The sequence below is a fragment of the Littorina saxatilis genome, linkage group LG4, assembly GCF_037325665.1.
Source record: "Littorina saxatilis isolate snail1 linkage group LG4, US_GU_Lsax_2.0, whole genome shotgun sequence".
NCBI classification, from domain to species: Eukaryota; Metazoa; Mollusca; class Gastropoda; order Littorinimorpha; family Littorinidae; genus Littorina; species Littorina saxatilis.
This window is the reverse complement of record NC_090248.1, coordinates 41,294,268-41,311,982: the sequence shown is the minus strand read 5'-3', so window position 1 is coordinate 41,311,982 and position 17,715 is coordinate 41,294,268. Positions and strand designations below refer to the sequence as shown.

The window sequence follows — 17,715 nt, the reverse complement described above, 5'->3', positions numbered from 1 at the left end:
ATGACTGATGAGACAATTGAAAATGCTTCCTGGTGTAGTAATTTCGAAAAGGCCAAGGTTCAATTTCCGCTTCTGTTCCCTTCTTCTTCTTTTGCTTCATTTTCTAAAATGTCAAACAAGAGCAAAAGTAAATACACTCTTCAAAAAAAGTTAAGGATCACTTTTTTTACTAGCACGCCACACAAAACAGACAAGACCGAATTCTTTCATTTTTTAAAAATTATATAATTGAACAACCAAGGAGTAATGACAAACAAAGCAAAGATCGAACGCGGCAGCGACAATTTAGCTAGAGTGTGTCAAACGTGACAACCCTTGAAAATGGAATTCACAACAATGTGAATCAGTGTCAATAACGCGTGTGCCCTCCGTTGTGTGCCAGGAATTCAACACATCGTTGGCGCATGAAGTGGATCAGGTTGCATATGAATGCTCTGGGAACTCCATTCCACTCCTGCTGGAGCCATTGCAGCAGTTGACCCAGATTGGCAGGAGGAGGGTGATGTTGCTGTACCCGACGACAAAGCTCGTCCCACATGTGCTCTATGGGGTTCAGGTCCGGGCTGTTGGCTGGCCACAGCATCCTGTTGACCCTGGCCTGCTGGATGAAGGTGTTTACAGCTGCAGAGCGATGGGGAGGTGCGTTGTCATCCTGAAGAATCGCACGAGGACCGATCGCTTGGAGGGCTGGAACGGCCAGGGGTTGCAGGATCTCATTCTGGTAGCAGACACCGGTCAAGTTGCCCACTACATGGTACAGAGGTGTCCTTAGACGTGTGCTGATCCCTCCCCAGACCATCACAGAGCCTCCGCCAAAACGCTGTCGTTCCAGAACAGCGCCTTCTGCAAAGCGCTCTCCGCGACGCCTCCACACTCGGATGCGACCATCACCAGGTTCCAAGCAAAAGCGGGACTCATCTGTAAAAACACCTGAGCCCACTGCTGACGTTGCCACCTCACATGTTGAGTGCACCAGGCTCGGCGAGCTGCTCGGTGATTAGCAGTCAGGGTTGTTCCTCGGACTGGACGCCTTGCACGCAAGCCAAAGTTGTGTAAGCAGTTTCGGATCGTCTGACCACTAACAACAGTGTTGGTGGTAGCTTGTAGGCGTTGCCTAATGTTGTTTGCCGTAGCCATTCTTTGTTGCATGGCCTGCCTCTGAATGAAGCGATCCTCTCTTTGTGTGGTGACTCTGGGCCGACCAGAACGTTGTCGCTCCTGCACTCTTCCAGTTGCTTGGAATCTATGTTTTAGTCTGATGATGACAGAGGGAGCCACTGCAAGCCTCTGGGCCACTTGCCTGGCATCAACACCGTCTTGTAGCCATCCTATTGCCCTTCCTCTATCCAAATCGCTCAGTTTTCTTCGTGGGGGCATGTTGCTATACTGCGCATAATTGTGTCAGCGTGTCAACCTTTAAACATAAGCTGGTGAGCAATGTTCATAGCCAGGACCCTCTTGTAGCACGTGCATCACAACCTTTTGCCCTGGCATGCGTTCCGCAAATTTCATGGGGCTATAAAAAAACACCCTTTTTCTTCCAAAATGCAGAAGCTTTTAAGAAGTCCCACAAAGGGAAATAACTTTGCCTGGCAAACAAAATTCTAGGTCAAGAGTCATTGTTCATTTGTTAATTCAAACACATTAATCTTTTAATTATTATGTCGATGTTTAATTTGTTGGCAATTTTTTATAATTAGATCCGTTTTTTCAACCGATCCTTAACTTTTTTTGAAGAGTGTACATCTCCTCTCCTTCCATCCGAATTAAGCAAGAATGTACGTGCCAATTTTTGTTTATTCGTTTGTTTGTTTGTTTGTTTGATTGTGTGGTTGGTTGGTTGGTTTGTTTGTTTGATGGTTGGTTGTTCAAGAACTAGAACAGTAGGCAAGAGGAACAAGAAAATAATGTCCTGGCTCACCACACACACTTAGCGTCGTGGGGTGGTTACGTATAATGTCTTCATTATTTTGTTTTTTGTTTTAAAAGCTAAAACTAAAAGTCAGGAAAGACGTAACAAAAAAGAAAAGCACCCCCTCTTCTACCACCCAAAGGGAAGCAAGAATGTAAAGTTTGACATGTTTCTTCACTGTTTTTCTTTTTATATTTGAAGAACGAGAACGTACAGGCAAGAGGACCCTCGATATGTAGCAAAAGCGTAAGTACGAATGTCTCTTCACGATGTTTTAAAAAAAGAACCAGAAAGTCAAGCAAATCATAAAATTTTAAAAAACAAGGCTCCCACCACCACCTCAAGTGTAGCAAAAGTGTAATAGAGATAAAGCGACAAGGGGTCAGCGTTGCGACACAAAAGTGCCTTCCAATGGATCTCCGTCGTACAAACGGGTCCCCCGGGGACAGGCAAGACAGTCATGCTGGTGTAAAACACACACGCCTCGGGGTGTTGCTGTAATTACATTTCGTTCAACCCGCATCCGTCCTGGCGTGGAAACTGCAAGCTTGTTTCACATGAAGGGGTGGAGTTAAAAAAAATTATTGAAGACCATGTTGGCGTCGTTTTCATCCGCCATGTTTGCTGAAGCTGTCTTATTTTGAAAAAAGCGAGAACGTCAAATCCCAAGGAGTCGAAAGTGTGCAGACTCTATCTCTTTCTTTCGCTCCGTCTGTCTGTCCCTGTCTGTCTGTGTCAGTCTCTCTCTCTCTCTCTCTCTCTGTCTCTCTCTCTCTCTCTCTCTCTCTCTCTCTCTCTCTTATCCCACTCTCTCTCTCTCGCTCTCTTATTCCACTCTCTCTCTATCTCCCCCCCCCTCTCGCTCTCTCTCTCTCTCTCTCTTATCCCACTCTCTCTCTCTCTTATTCCACTCTCTCTCTATCTCTCCCCCCCCTCTCTCTCTCTCTCTCTCTCTCTCTCTCTCTCTCTCTCTCTTCTACCCCCCTCGCTCTCTCTCGTACAAATTCCGCAGAAACAGAGAAGTTTTTATCAGACAAATGGCTGTTACGAGCTAGTCTAGCATAAACTACGCCAAAGCCAGATATCAAGGACCTAACGCGTGACAAATATGGCGTGAAATTCAGCATGAACATATATTCCACATAACACAAAGCCCCCCAAAAAAGCTCGCCGCCAATTATACTGCACACGCACATGTAGATCGCTGAACGATCTAACGCATGACAAGGATGGCGTGAAATTCAGCATGCACACGTATTCGACATAACACAAAGCCCCCCCCCCCCCCCCCCCCCCCCCCCCTAAAAAAAAAAAAAAACTCTTCGCCGCCATGCATATACTGCACATGCACATGTAGATCGCTGAACGAGATGACAAAATAAAGTCTCCAGTGACCATCTCCCACGGAGTCTGCGAACCTCTGGCCATCGATCAGTGCGAAACACAGTGAAAACGGGAGCGAGGGGGCGCAGGGGGAGGTGGGTGGGCCGTCGGGCGTCAGGGGAGGGGGGGGGGAGAGATTTGGCAGCGGGCAAGTGTGCAAAGGAACCCCGGGATAGGGGAAAAGGGGTTTAGGAACTGCGTAAAGTAGCATTCACATGGGCGAATTTCAACCAACTTTCAACAGAATGTTTGTCAGCGTGAGGCAAGTCGGCAGGTCGGACATGGGGGTCAGACATGGGCGCAGAATGAAACACCAGGGGCTAAGAAAAAAAAAGGTGCGGTGAATGTGTAAAGCAGAGGTCACATGGCCAAGTTTAAAGCGGCTTTTGAAAGTCTTTTGTTAGAGAAGTCGCTCAGAAGTTGCCGAGGCAAAATCACAAAGAAGTCGGCCATGCGAAGTGTTCGCCCGATTGAGAGTATCAGAATTATCACACTAGTTGACCCATGCCTATCGTTACTGGAATCAAAAATTGTGTGTGTGTGTGTGTGTGTGTGTGTGTGTGTGTGTGTGTGTGTGGGGGCATCTTCACCTGTTATTGTTTTTTTATTTTTTTTGTAACAGAAAAAGAAAACTATAGGCTGTCAACCTTGTGAACTTGTTTGTAGACATCAGTCACACTAATAATCATTACAAATAAGCGCGTGGAGTAAACATGAATACCTTACTTGTCTGGTTCGACGCAGACGTCAAAATCAACAATTACTTTGACCTCTGCGTGGACAACTTTTGCCAGTAGAAAAAAATACTATAGTAGGCATATGTTAGCAGCTTGATTATTTTCAAATTAGCCCGTTTCCGGCCGACCAGTAGATTTTTTTTCGATTTACAAGAAACCAACAGATATTTTGTATGCCACTGTAAGAGAATGTCATGATACTAACTTGTTTGCCACTGAAAAATTATCTGCACATTTCGCACTTGCTAAACATCGCTTTTCCGATCTAAGGATGAAAGTCGTTTGTTCATTTCAATGCTTGTTATTCTCTCAGGTGCCAGACGAAAGCTAGGTTCCGTACAACTCTCGCTTACTCCATTACACATGTCGTATGCATAAAGAGCGATTACTTCCCTTTGGTTATTTGATATCTTAATTAACAACGCTCTGCCTCATTTCGTTTAGGGTTCTTACTTGTCACGGTTGTAACGAAAAATCATAACTTGAACTCAAACCCAGAAAGATATTGCCCACCGCTGCGCAAACTCACTGCAACATTTCCTAATGTTATCTCGAGCCAATTTCAAGCAGAATTCCAGCTGTTTGTTTTCAACATGAACCGGATATATTTTAAGACACCGGTAACGTGTACAAATGAATCAACGTGTATGTTCTCGGCAGTAACAATACGACAAAACGATCTCTAATTAAAAGTTTTTACGAGCAAAAATCATGATGGAAAAACCCGAAGGACATCAACACGCGATCTAATACGGCCTGCATTTGTTGTAATTAATCATCTATATATATATACGACTAGTGTCTGTCTGTCTGTCTGTCTGTCTGTCTGTCTGTTCGCGATGCACGGCCAAAGTTCTAGGTGGATCTTTTTCAAATTTGGACACCGTATTCAGCTACACCCCGGACACAACCTCATCGATGAGATATTTCAACACGTGCTCTCAGCGCGCAGCGCTGTGCGCGCTGAACCGATTTTTTTTTTTTTTGGGGGGGGGGGGGGGGATCCACTACCAGTAACTCTTCCTTATCTTCTCCAGTGTTTTCAGCCGCGATTATCTCCCTTCCTCCGTGTGGCGTCAATCCATATTCCCGTTACTACGTTACTATTTTTAGAAGGTCACTGCACGTTACTATTTTTAGAAGGTCTCCAGTGTTTTGCGCGTTTATCTCCTTTCCTTCGTGCGCCGGCAAAGCCGGCGTACACCCGGCAAAGCCGGGTCCCTGGCGCAGCCTGGTATTCGGCTCTACTTCTTCCCGGCGAAGCCGGTACCCGGCGAAGCGGGTAATCATCTAGTACTATATATATATACACTATCAATGGTAATCAATGGTATAGTGCACAGTGATATAAAGAGGCATAGGGAGAGGAATAATGACATAGAAAACGACGGTATAAATACACTTAAGGCGCACGCGCACAAATACACACACACACACACACACACACACACACACACACACACACACACATACATACACACACACACTCACACTGGTCACACACACGAGCACAAATACAGACAACGCATACATGCATACATGCACTCACACAGACACACAGACACACAGACACACAGACACAGACACACACACACACACACACACACACACACACGCACGCACGCACACACACACACACACACACACACACTCGCACACACACATACACACACACACACACACACACACACACTCGCACACACACATACACACACACACACACAAAACAGATCAGTTCTAAACGCCATATTGCAAACGTTTTCTCGCGAATTGGACTTTGAGACTTCGTCAATGTTAAAAGGTTTTCTTTTTCTGCCCTTAAGCACTTAATGTACTTTGAAAGAAAAAGAAAAATGTAAAAGTTTTCAATCACACAAAGCGATCGCTTTTTTCAGTGCACACACAAAATAACCTCCCCAAAAATCAAAGACAAAATATCAAAACCACTTTCCGTGTTTACAAAAAATGCGAAATACCATTGACCTAGTAAATAATTGAATCTGCTGCTTCTGTTTGTCATAAACTTATATTAAGTAAAATTATATACTAGGCCGGCGGGGGCTGTGTATAACACTTCAAAGCTACACATTTCACCATTCCATCTAATGGGATACACAACGATTTTGTATCGTGGTGGTGAGCAAAAAGAATAAAAGAGACAGATAAAAGCGCGGGCGGAGGGGGATATTAGCAAATAAGGGTTGTTAAAAATCATGCAGTTTTAGTCCTCAGTCGCAAATATCTCGGCCTTTATTCATCAAAATTACTCCAGCGGGGCTCGGGGGATTTATCGGGGTTCAGACGATAGTGCAGAGAAACTAGGTGAGGGGAGGGGAGGGGAGGGGAGGGGGCATAGTTGTGAAGCTAGAGTTCAGAGTAATTTTACAGTTCCCTACGGAAACGGTTGTATGCTGGATATACTTTGATGTCCACAGACAAAACTACTTTGCTGGGGGTGGGGAGATTGTGATGTCGTTTTAGAGTCAAAAGTTAGTTTGGAGTTTTATACAGTTATGTATACGGCCCTGTATCGGATATCGCTCAACGCATGAATGAAAGGACGTTAGTAGGGGAAGGAAGGGAGGGCGAGACAGTGTTGTGAACGTCCGGATTGATTTTGGAAACTTTCAATGCGAACACAACCCTGCATTGTAACTATCGCTCCATTGATAACATTTACTTTCATGGTCGGTAAAGGTGAGGAGTTGACGATAAAGGTGAGGAGTTGACGGTGAAGGTGAGGAGTTGACGGTGAAGGTGAGGAGTTGACGGTGAAGATGAGGAGTTGACGGTGAAGGTGAGGAGTTGACGGTGAAGATGAGGAGTTGACGGTAAAGGTGAGGAGTTGACGGTAAAGGTGAGGAGTTGACGGTGAAGATGAGGAGTTGACGGTGAAGGTGAGGAGTTGACGGTGAAGGTGAGGAGTTGACGGTAAAGGTGAGGAGTTGACGGTAAAGGTGAGGAGTTGACGGTGAAGGTGAGGAGTTGACGGTGAAGGTGAGGAGTTGACGGTGAAGGTGAGGAGTTGACGGTGAAGGTGAGGAGTTGACGGTGAAGGTGAGGAGTTGACGGTGAAGGAATAAGTGGGAGAGAAAGGGATGGAGAAGGGTGTGGGGGGGGGGGGGGGGGGGGGACGGCTGTTGATATGATGGTGGAAAACCTGATGAGAAGGCAAAAGTGACTCATTAATTTGTTATGTACCATACAGTCTTAGTCATCTGTTGAGACTTACATCTGCAGTGAAATCAATATGGAGTAACAAGAAAGACGGAAGCATGTTGGGGTATTGAGGCGACGTAGGGGAAGCGACATAGTGGAGAAGAATAGGAAGGAAGAGAGAGGGGGGGGGGGGGGGGGGGGGGGGCGAACGTTATTTTGGGGTTCTTTGTTGTGGGGACCTTTGTTGAAGCCGAGCGTGAACATTATCTTTAGGGAATCAAACAAATTGCTGGCTTGTGTCTTCGGTGTCTGTGTCAGTTTTTACACTCTTGTATGTTTTTCGATTCCCAATTTGTCTATATCGTATTTTTTGGGCCAGTGCTTTGTCAATTTCCACGGCGATATTTCTTGCTTTAGCTTTTGTCAGCCAGACTCCAGATTCTTTGCAAAGCAATTGCAATCCTGTCGTCGTGAAGTGCCAATAGTCTGGCTGGCACCCCTTGATTTGGCAATTTGCAGTTCCAACATGGATTTCTTGTTAAGCTCCTGGTGTTCATCCGTTGCAGTAAAACGAATTCAATGACCTCTCCGAAATACAAAAGCAAAGGAAAAGGTAGCGGACGCGCTACAGTTGCATATATGCAAAAATGATTTCGTAAGATTTAAGACGAGTTTTATAATTGTCTCTTTCTTTAAGTGAAGATCAGCTTATAAATCAAGCTTGATCCATCCCGTTTCTTCTATTTTTTTCAGAACCTTGAATACTTCACCACGGATATGAAATAAGATTGCCCATGCCTCCCCCCCCCCCCCCCCCCCCACACACACAAAAAAAACCAAGTTATTACTGACATTATGACATTGTACAGGGCCGAATTTTATAGAAACAACGCGCATTAAATGGCCGTGAAAATAAGAGAACACCCGAAAGCTGACATTGTGGCTTTGCGTAAAGCTGATTTTGGAAGGAGCAGTGTGTAACACATCAAATAAATAAGGGGAAAACATCTCAGACATTGACATTCTAGCTTCTGAATTTCAAAGGAACTGTGTGATTTGAATGGGGGGGGGGGGACGAGTACGCGCAGACATTGAATTTTTGCTATCTTTCTTTCTTTATTTGGTGTTTAACGTCGTTTTCAACCACGAAGGTTATATCGCGACGAAATTTTTGCTATGGCACTGTGCAAAACTGCATAGTTTTAAAGGAACAATGGTCAACACATAGAGTAAATATGGGGGGGGGGGGGGGGGGGAGAGGGGCGGTGTCACGTTCAGCTGAATAGAAGTTTCCGGAAATTACTCTGTCAGGATCTTCAAGCGGTGTGGCAGAGTTAGCACCCAAGAATGGGTGGCGGAAGTGCACGATGCTGATTGCGGCTTTTACGTGCGATTGCGACGAACAACTAACACTGATGTGTGTGTTATGCCGTGTGCGCTTAATATAACACCCGCTTCGTGTGAAGTTATGCACATCGGAGCCATAAATCGCTGCCCATTGTCGTTGCGGCAATAACCAACGGCCTGCAGTGTTCGCTGACAACATGTTTTGGTTGAGCTTACGTGGGTTCATTTTGAACTCAAAGCCATGACGTTCCCTACACAAGGCTTTGATAACGAACGGATAAGGGGCGTAACTCCTTAGTCATATTACAGTTGAAAATTCAAAGCGGGTCGGCTTCACTCAATTTCTTGGCATCAGAGGCTTGAAATAAATTAGGAAAACAAATGGTTGGACCTATCATGTACCACTCGTGCGTTTCGATTCATTCAAAGATGCAAAGATTTTCGTTGTTAATACAAAGGGACTTGACGCTCACTTTCTGCACGCTGAGAACGCCACTTCCTACAGTGACGCTGAGAACGTTCAAAAATACCATCAAAATATTAATTCTGCCCTACAGCGTTTTAGTTGGTCCATGATAGGTCCAACCATTTGTTTTCCTAATTTATGTCAACTGAGCCTCTGATGCCAAGAAATTGAGTGAAGCCGACCCGCTTTGAATTTTCAACTGTAATATGACTAAGGAGTTACGCCCCTTATCCGTTCGTTATCAAAGCCTTGTGTAGGGAACGTCATGGCTTTGAGTTCAAAATGACGTGGGTTTGGCTTGATGTCACGTGTGATTAAAAAAAACCACGTGCTTTAGAGACCACTGCAAGCAGAGATGAATTCCAAAGAAGATACATGTATTAAAGGCACAGTAAGCCTCCCGTAAACCATCACAGATACGGTCAGGCTTTTACACACAGTACAAACACCCTTTCATTTAAACACTCACCGATTGAGAACATCCTAGGTGCCCTCCGTAAAGAGCGAACAATTTTCAAAGAATTTATTTTTGCGTGGTTTATCTTACCCCTGAGCCATCGTGAACCCGTGTGATCCAGTTTCCCTTTTTCACAATGTAGTCGTCAGTTAGTCATTTGAATGCGACTCGATGTGAGCTTATTTACAATAGCACGTTTTTATGCACGAAACAAACTGCTACGACCCTTGCGTGACCCTGCTTCCGGGCTTTTCTTTTTTCAAACTTTCACAACTTCGAATTGTACTGATCTTGTCTTGATGAAAAAAGAATTCTTTTATGATTAAAGAATGTTTGTGTAACAAGCTGTCAATTTATTATTTAGATTTTAAAAGTTAGGTCTAGCGCAAAAAACGCACCACGGTCCAAAAACATTTTGATAATCATCGATTCACGGCTATCACCAGTTTACATCGATAGAATGAGACCCGAAGGGAAGTAACTCATGTTTGACCTGAGTTCAGGATGGGTCCAAAAAGTGTTCGAGACAATCTGCAAAATCAATTCTTTAAAAATTGCTCGCTCTTTACGAGGATGTTCCCGTTTGGTGAGCGTTCAAATGGAAGGGTGTTTGTACTGTGTGTAAAAGCCTGACAGTATCTGTGATGGTTTACGGGAGGCTTACTGTCCGGGCGTGAATTTCGGTATTCATAACAGCCGTCCAGCACCAAAACGAGGCGCCATTGCTGTTGAGGACCAAGTCCACGAAAATAAATTCTTTGAACATTTCTCACGCTCGACAGAAAGCAGCCAGGATGTTCCCGTTCGGTGAGCGTTCAAATGGAAGTATGCTTGTACTAAATGTAGACGCTCGGGGTGCTCTGTGATGGTTTACGGGAGGCTTACTGTGCCTTTAATGTAAGACTGCGCAAAAATATAAATGTCATACGAACAACGCATGAGCTGAATTTCAAAAGAACAACGTATGACTGTCCGCAGAGCATAATTTCAAAAGAACAACGTACGCGTATGAATGTCTATAGGACAGGATCTAAAAAGAACAACCTACAACTGTAAGAAGAGCTACGTTTTCAGAGAAGAGCTGAATTTGGAGGGAACCATGGTCTCACTGCGCGTAGAGCAGAATTTCAAAAGAACCAAATATGACTGCGCGCAGAGATCGATTTAAAAAAAAGAACGTATGACTACACAGAGCACAGTCTTAAAAGAACAAACAATGAATAGAACTGAATTTCAAAAGAACAACGCATGGCTGACTGCGGAGCTGAATTTCAAAAGAACAACGTATGACTGTGTGCAGAGTTGAATTTCAAAAGAACAACGTATGACTGTGTGCAGAGCTGAATTTCAAAAGAACAAAACATGACTGTGTGCAGAGCTGAATCTCAAAAGAACTACCAGCGACTGCGACAACGTGCAACACATCAAACCAACAGTGTTAATAGTGGCTGGAGGCGCGGGCGAAGACGAGGACACTAAATTCAACCGTATGACTTCACAGACCTTAATTTCAAAACAAAAACGTATGACTGTCCATAAAGCTACATTCAAAAGAACAACCATAAATGCACGAAGAGCAGAATAAACGCCTAAAAACAACAGTGTTTATAGTGTCTGGAGGCGCTGGCGAGGACGAGGACTCCAAATTCACAGCAGAGACGGAGGGGCCGGTAGACAGCTGTAGATGTGGAGCGCTTCACTGATGGTGTGAATGAAGCGCGATACGAAACTAAACCTCTGATCGATAAGTCCACTCTTCATCGTCGCACGCGCACTGATGACTCGCCGCTGGGCCGGGACAAACTAAGTTGTGTGTGGCACAGTGAGTCGGAAATTCACTTTATGGAATGGTGGTGGTGGTGTGGTTGAGCAGGAAATTCATTTATGTAGTCTTACCGAAATGTGTTCGCTGAAAATAGATTGTTTTTGTGTGGAAAGAATGCTGTGTGCGTATTGAGCAGGAAATTCGCTTGTCTCTCTCAATACCCCTGTCGTCAAGGCTGCAAAGTTGTGACTTACACATTGACAGGCTTCCATTTAAAACTTAGAGTTAATGGTCGTGTATTGAAGCCTAAGCCGTGATGGAGCCCGATGGAGCGAACTTAAAAAAAAGAGTCGGGTTTGACAGCGAATCGAAAGTGTTTCTTTTTGTTGCAAGGACATAATTAAGTAAAGACAAACTTCTGATGAAGCTAGAGCCAACATGATATAACTCTTAACTCTTGGAAAACATAATATAATTAGTAATTACCACTTGGTCTCATAACGAGGCTGGGAGCGTATCATATTTATCGACATTTGTGCAGTCGGATTTTGCGATTTAAAAAAAAAAATTTGGCCTGTATCACACTTGTGACAAGCAATCTAGAATCTGACCAAAAGCAAAAACGTTGTTCCTAGTCCTGACTAACCTCTTTGCTCATACATAATACAGAATAGAGGACATTTTATTGCGCAGAGTACCATGGGAGTTTGTCTTAGTCACGCCTCTATACCGTGTACACATTTCTGCTCACCGTCCGTGATTTTGACAGACTTGTACATGGAAAAAAAACCATCCCTCCATTTGGTCACATACCAAAAATGAACAGCCTGAATACTGCCTGTGCACAGTCGGATTTGTTTATGAATTAATGTTGCAAAAGCCACTTCGGGGCATTTCTAATAACTGCAACTCACCACAGCAAGCAGTTTGTTTGTTTGTTTATTTGGTGTTTAACGTCGTTTTCAACCACGAAGGTTATATCGCGACGAGGGAAAGGGGGAGATGGGATAGGGGAAAGGGGGGGGGGAGATGGGATAGAGCCACTTGTTAAGTGTTTCTTGTTCACAAAAGCACTAATCAAAAAATTGCTCCAGGGGCTTGCAACGTAGTACAATATATGACCTTACTGGGAGAATGCAAGTTTCCAGTACAAAGGACTAAACATTTCTTACATACTGCTTGACTAAAATCTTTACAAACATTGACTATATTCTATACAAGAACCACTTAACAAGGGTAAAAGGAGAAACAGAATCCGTTAGTCGCCTCATACGACATGCGGGGTGCAGAGAAATAAGGATGTGGAAAAGAAGACTTTTGGTAAGTGAAATAAAGGTGATGGATCCAGTCAGGTAGAAATAAGACAACAAGAAAAGAATTGGAAAACTGCAGGGAATAGTAGGGAGAGTTTTCTTGGAAGGAAATATAGGTGAAAGGACTGGTAAGGCAGAAATAAGACAAAAGAAGAGAAGAAACAGAACCGTTAGTCGCCTCTTACGACATGCTGGGTAGCATCGGGTAAATTCTTTCTAGTCCCAACCAATATGGGACTCCCCCTAACCCGCGGGGGGTCAGCAAGCAGTCAGGGTGTTGATTTTTGGTATGTGACCAAGTGGAGGGAGGGTCTTGTCCGATGTAAAAGCCTGACCAGATGTGAGACGGTGACTGAGCCGAACTGTTTACCCGGAAAGGGGTGTGCCTTTCATGCTGCAGTTACAAAAAGCATACATGCTTGCGCACCTGCTTTTACCCCCCGAAAATGTCAGAAAATATATAACAGAATTTCTTAAAACAACAAAATGTGACTGTTGAAAAACAAAACTAATTCTGTACTCACCAATATAAAACAGACTTTCTTCAACATCGGAGGACATTAAAACCAAACACCCAAATATCACGACATGCAGCTGACAGCAGCAACACACACACACACTAGAAGCAAGCGATCATGACCAAACAGCAAACAACGCGCATTGGTGAGCGTTCGGTGGAGTAAGCTGTAGAGAGAGAGGGAGAGAAAGAGAGAGACTGATTGAGACGGACTCGAAGCGTGGAGCAGTGGCAGTGGCCAAACGTGGAATAATAAGTGGTGACCGCCAAACTCTTGGACAAAGTTGTTCCAAAATGTGATCTGTGGTTCCAGAACGGAGGTACAGGGGTTGTGCTGGATTGGACTGTCTTGGAGTGTTGTGGTTCTGAATTTGGTAAGTGCTATTTTTTTAATTTTTTTTAGGGGGTCTAAAGGGGAAGAATTATGACCGTGCGCGATTATTTTTCCTCAGCTATTCTTTAAATTCCTATTGCAGGGATCTTGCCACAACCCCCCCCCCCCCCCCCCCTGATGAATACGGGATGTTTTGTTTCCCTGTTGTCAGTTCCATAGAACAACATTGTTGTTTATGTTTGTGTACTTTGTGTTTTTTCTTTGAAGCTGAAAAGTTTTGAGCACCTCCGCCGTGCTTTCTTGCTCAATTCTAACTGACCGTGAAGCCGAAGCCGTGATAATGCAAACAATTTTAGTCGTAATAAAGTCTTGTGAGACCGCGGATGTTGGCACTAGTTCGTTTCGTGAGCCCAAGCCTGCGACATGTGTGTGTGTATTTGTTTGACATTCTCTTTGGGTCGAATGTTTACTCCAAAACGCAATAGAGCAGCAGACTATTCATCCCCCCCCCCCCCCCGCCCTTTTTTAGAACGGTGAGGGCGGGAAGGAGGGGGGGGGGGGGGGGAGCTGGTAATTTGCGGGTTTTGAGCTGTTTGAATGATTTAGGAGTTTTATTTTGTAAGCTTTGGCTTTTGCAATGGTGAACGCTCTGTAGAAATGTACTAAGTCGTGGGACTGCATTTTCTCTCTAAGAGACATGTTCCCTCGGAGTTTGGATAATTATGTAGATCTTTTGAATGCTTTGGTGTGAGATTTTTCCTATCATAGTTTCGGGTCAGTTATTTGTCCGGTTTTTGTCACGACGGTAAATGCCTGCAGGAATGTATGAAGTCTATGACAATGGTTGTTAGGAATCATACAGAGGTTAACACTCTGTATCGTTGTGTATATATATATTCTCTCGAAAAGTTGTCTGTGTCATTAGTCTGTGTGCGTGTGGGGGGGGGGGGGTCGGCGGGGGGAGGGGGGGTCGTGGGTTGATGTGTCTGTGTGTGTGTGTGTGTGTGTGTGCATGTGTGTGTGTGTGTGTGTGTGTGTGTGTGTGTGTGTGTATGAGTGTGTGTGTGAATGTGTGTGAGTGTGCGGGGGTGTGTGTGGGGTGTGTGTGTGTGTGTGTGTGTGTGTGTGAGAGAGTTTGTGTGTGTGTGTGTGTGTGTGTATGTGTGTGTGTGTGTGTTTGTATGTGAGTGTGTGTGTGTGTGTACACGCACAAGAGCGTGTGTGTATGTGTGCAAGCGCGAGAGTGTGTTTGTACGCGCGTGCAGTGTGTGCATGTATGTGTTAGTGTTAGGGTTTTGGTATTAGGGTCGGTGTTTAGGATGAGGCCTTTTCCATTTTTCCCAAACAGAGCACGAGTTTCAAAACTTGTCTTTCGCATAATTCCAACTATGGAAAGAGACACAAAGTTGCGTGTTTTGATGACAGAATTTCTGTCATTAGCATAAGTGACCAGTACAGGACAGCAAGGAACGCCAAGCTATTTCTGTCACATTATTTTTTTGTTCATTAGTACTAGTAGTTTGGCAATAGTTAATTGCCTCTTATAGTATGCATATATGTAGCCTGAGGGTGGGCTCTACACTATACACAGACTGTTATCAAGGTTATTTATGGCACAGTGAGTCTGTACAATGAAGAAGAGGGGAAAAAGCTATCGTCCATTAGGACACAATTTGGTAATAGCATTTTCATTAGTTCCACGCGGGCTAATTCAGCATTCTAGCCGCCAGGCATCATTAATCATCCGAGTTTTCTGTCTCGATCGTGGTTTTCTTTTTTGTCGCTGTTGCACGGTGTTTGAAGTGGTGGCGTGTGTTGTTTTGATGAATTATTGGATGTAGAGAGAAAGAGGTATTGGGTAGAAAAGAGCGTGTGCGAGCGTGCTTGCATGGTGGTACGACAACCAGCATAAATGCGCAGACATACGGAGAGGGGCACACATTGAGAGAAATAACGTATGCACGCACGTACGCGCACGGAATCACACGCACATGCACGCACACACACACACACACACACACACACACACGCACTCACACACACACACACTAACGCACACACACACACGCACACACGTACACACATACGCACACACACACACACACACACACACACACACGAGTACAAACACACGCACGCACGCGCACACACACACACTCACACACGCATACACACATACACACACACACACACACTTACACACACACACACACACACACATACACACACACACACACACATACACACTCACACACGCACTCACACACATACACACACACAAATATATGCCCCCCCAACACACACACTGGCATATTTCCTGCCCCCCCCCCCCCATACACGCGCACACAAACACACATACACATACATACACACAAACACACACACACACACACACACACACACACACACGCTCACACTCACACACACACACACACACACGCACTCACACTCACACACACACACATTATACACACACACACATACACATACACACACACACACACACACACACACACACACACAGACACACACACCGGCATATGCCCCCCCCCCATACTCGCGCACACAAACACACGCACCGTACAACTTCATTACTGATCCGAGGTCTCTGTCTAGACCGTGTTTTTTTCCGGAGCTTTTGTGTCTTTTGATTGGTGTGGTTTCCTGTTGGGAATTATCGGATGCAGAGACAGAGAGGCGAAGCGAGGGTTTAGGAGAGTGTGTGCGTCCGTGCATGCATGCTAACACGCGTGCACATTCATGCGTACTCGCACTACAACAAGCACACATGCACACAGACACAGACACTGACGCAGACAGACACACATACACAAAGACAAAAAGCCACACAGCCACACAGACAGAAAGACACAGACACATAATATACACACATTCACACACTCACACACACACACACACACACACACACACACACGCACACGCACGCACGCACACACACACAAAGTACAAACGCAGACACTCTCTCTCTCTCTCTCTCTCTCTCTCTCTCTCTCTCTCTCTCTTTCTTTCTCTGTCTGTCTGTCTCTCTCTCTCTCTCTTTCTCTCTATCTCTCTTTCTCTCTCTCTCTCTCTCTCTCTCTCTCTCTCTCTCTCTCTCTCTCTCTCTCTCTCTCTCTCTCGTTCTGTACACATGCAAGCAATGATGACTTTATACGCACGCAGTCAACGTTTCGCCGAAAATCGTTTCATACAGAGTAGCAACTCAACACCAGATCGCTGTTTCAAACTTTTTTGAGGTTGAACCATTGATTTTTGTAAGCCTCTGAGAATTCTTATCTGTAAAATGTATGCACACAACGCAGCCAATCCACAGAGAAAACAATGCAAGGGTGTTCGTTGATATTTATTGCAAGTTACAGATCGTTAAAAAAAGAAAACAGAAAATGATGTGAATTTAAGCAAATCGAAACAGGTCCTCTATCCGAACCTCATTGTCTTCACATTGCGCCATAGGCTTGTGCGCATGCGAGGATTAAAATTGTGGCTTTGCCTGTTACGTGATATCTGTGACGTGCGAACGAGAAATTTGAATTGACAATAAACAATTCTAGCATTTTGTTGCCGTTTTCGAAAACTAGTGGTACGGTGCTTTTCTATTTTTCTTCCAAGCTCTGACGCAAGGCGTGATAAACTTGATTCCGAATGTAATCGACTCCTTCCTGGACTCATGTTTTTCCTTATTCAAAACTAGTTGATGGCATATAGCTGTTCAAATATATTTTTGACAAATATCAAAGCTCAAAAAGCAATTCCTGGAAACATTGGTTTGAAACAGGAAGATGGCATGAGTAAGTGCGCGTGAGTGTTAGAGAGACTGTGTGTGTGTGTGTGTGTGTGTGTATGCGTGTGTGTGTGTATGTGTGTGTGTGTGAGAGAGAGTGTGTATATGTATGTGTGTGTGTGTATATATATAAGCCTATACATATATAAGCTTATATAATTATATATGTGTGCGTGTGTGTGTGTGTGTGTGTGTGTGTGTGTGTGTGTGTGTGTGCGTGTGTTTGTGTGTATGTGTGTTTGTGTGTATGTGTGTTTGTGTTTGTGTTTGTGTCTGTGTCTGTGTGTGTGCATGTGTTAATGCGTGCGTTCGTGCGTGTGTGTGTGTGTGTATGTGTGTGTGTGTGGGTGGGTGTGTGGGTGCGCGCGCGGGTGTTTGTATGTGTGTATGGTTGTGTTTTGTAATCAATTTCGCAGGTTGGCATGTTAAAGTAGGTTGATCGTTCATTTTTGGTATGTGTCCAAGTGCAATCATGCTGTCGTTTACACCATGTACAACCTCGGACAGACCTGTAGTCGTTTAC

The 17,715-nt window shown here is 44.5% G+C and overlaps 2 protein-coding genes across 2 annotated transcripts in view; one reads left to right on the top strand and one right to left on the bottom strand.

Annotated features, from left to right (window-relative positions):
* LOC138965589 (mucin-2-like) overlaps positions 1-17,715 on the bottom strand; it is a 42,817-nt gene that overhangs the window by 23,479 nt on the left and 1,623 nt on the right. Inside the window, exon 2 of the mRNA XM_070337772.1 lies at positions 6,713-7,192. Within this exon, the coding sequence (XP_070193873.1) occupies positions 6,713-7,192 (480 nt within the window). The remainder of the gene's footprint in view (positions 1-6,712; positions 7,193-17,715) is intronic.
* Positions 13,176-17,715, top strand: part of LOC138964753 (potassium voltage-gated channel protein Shaker-like) — a 116,163-nt gene continuing 111,623 nt past the window's right edge. Inside the window, exon 1 of the mRNA XM_070336795.1 lies at positions 13,176-13,430. The gene's annotated coding sequence lies outside the window, so the exon portion shown is untranslated. The remainder of the gene's footprint in view (positions 13,431-17,715) is intronic.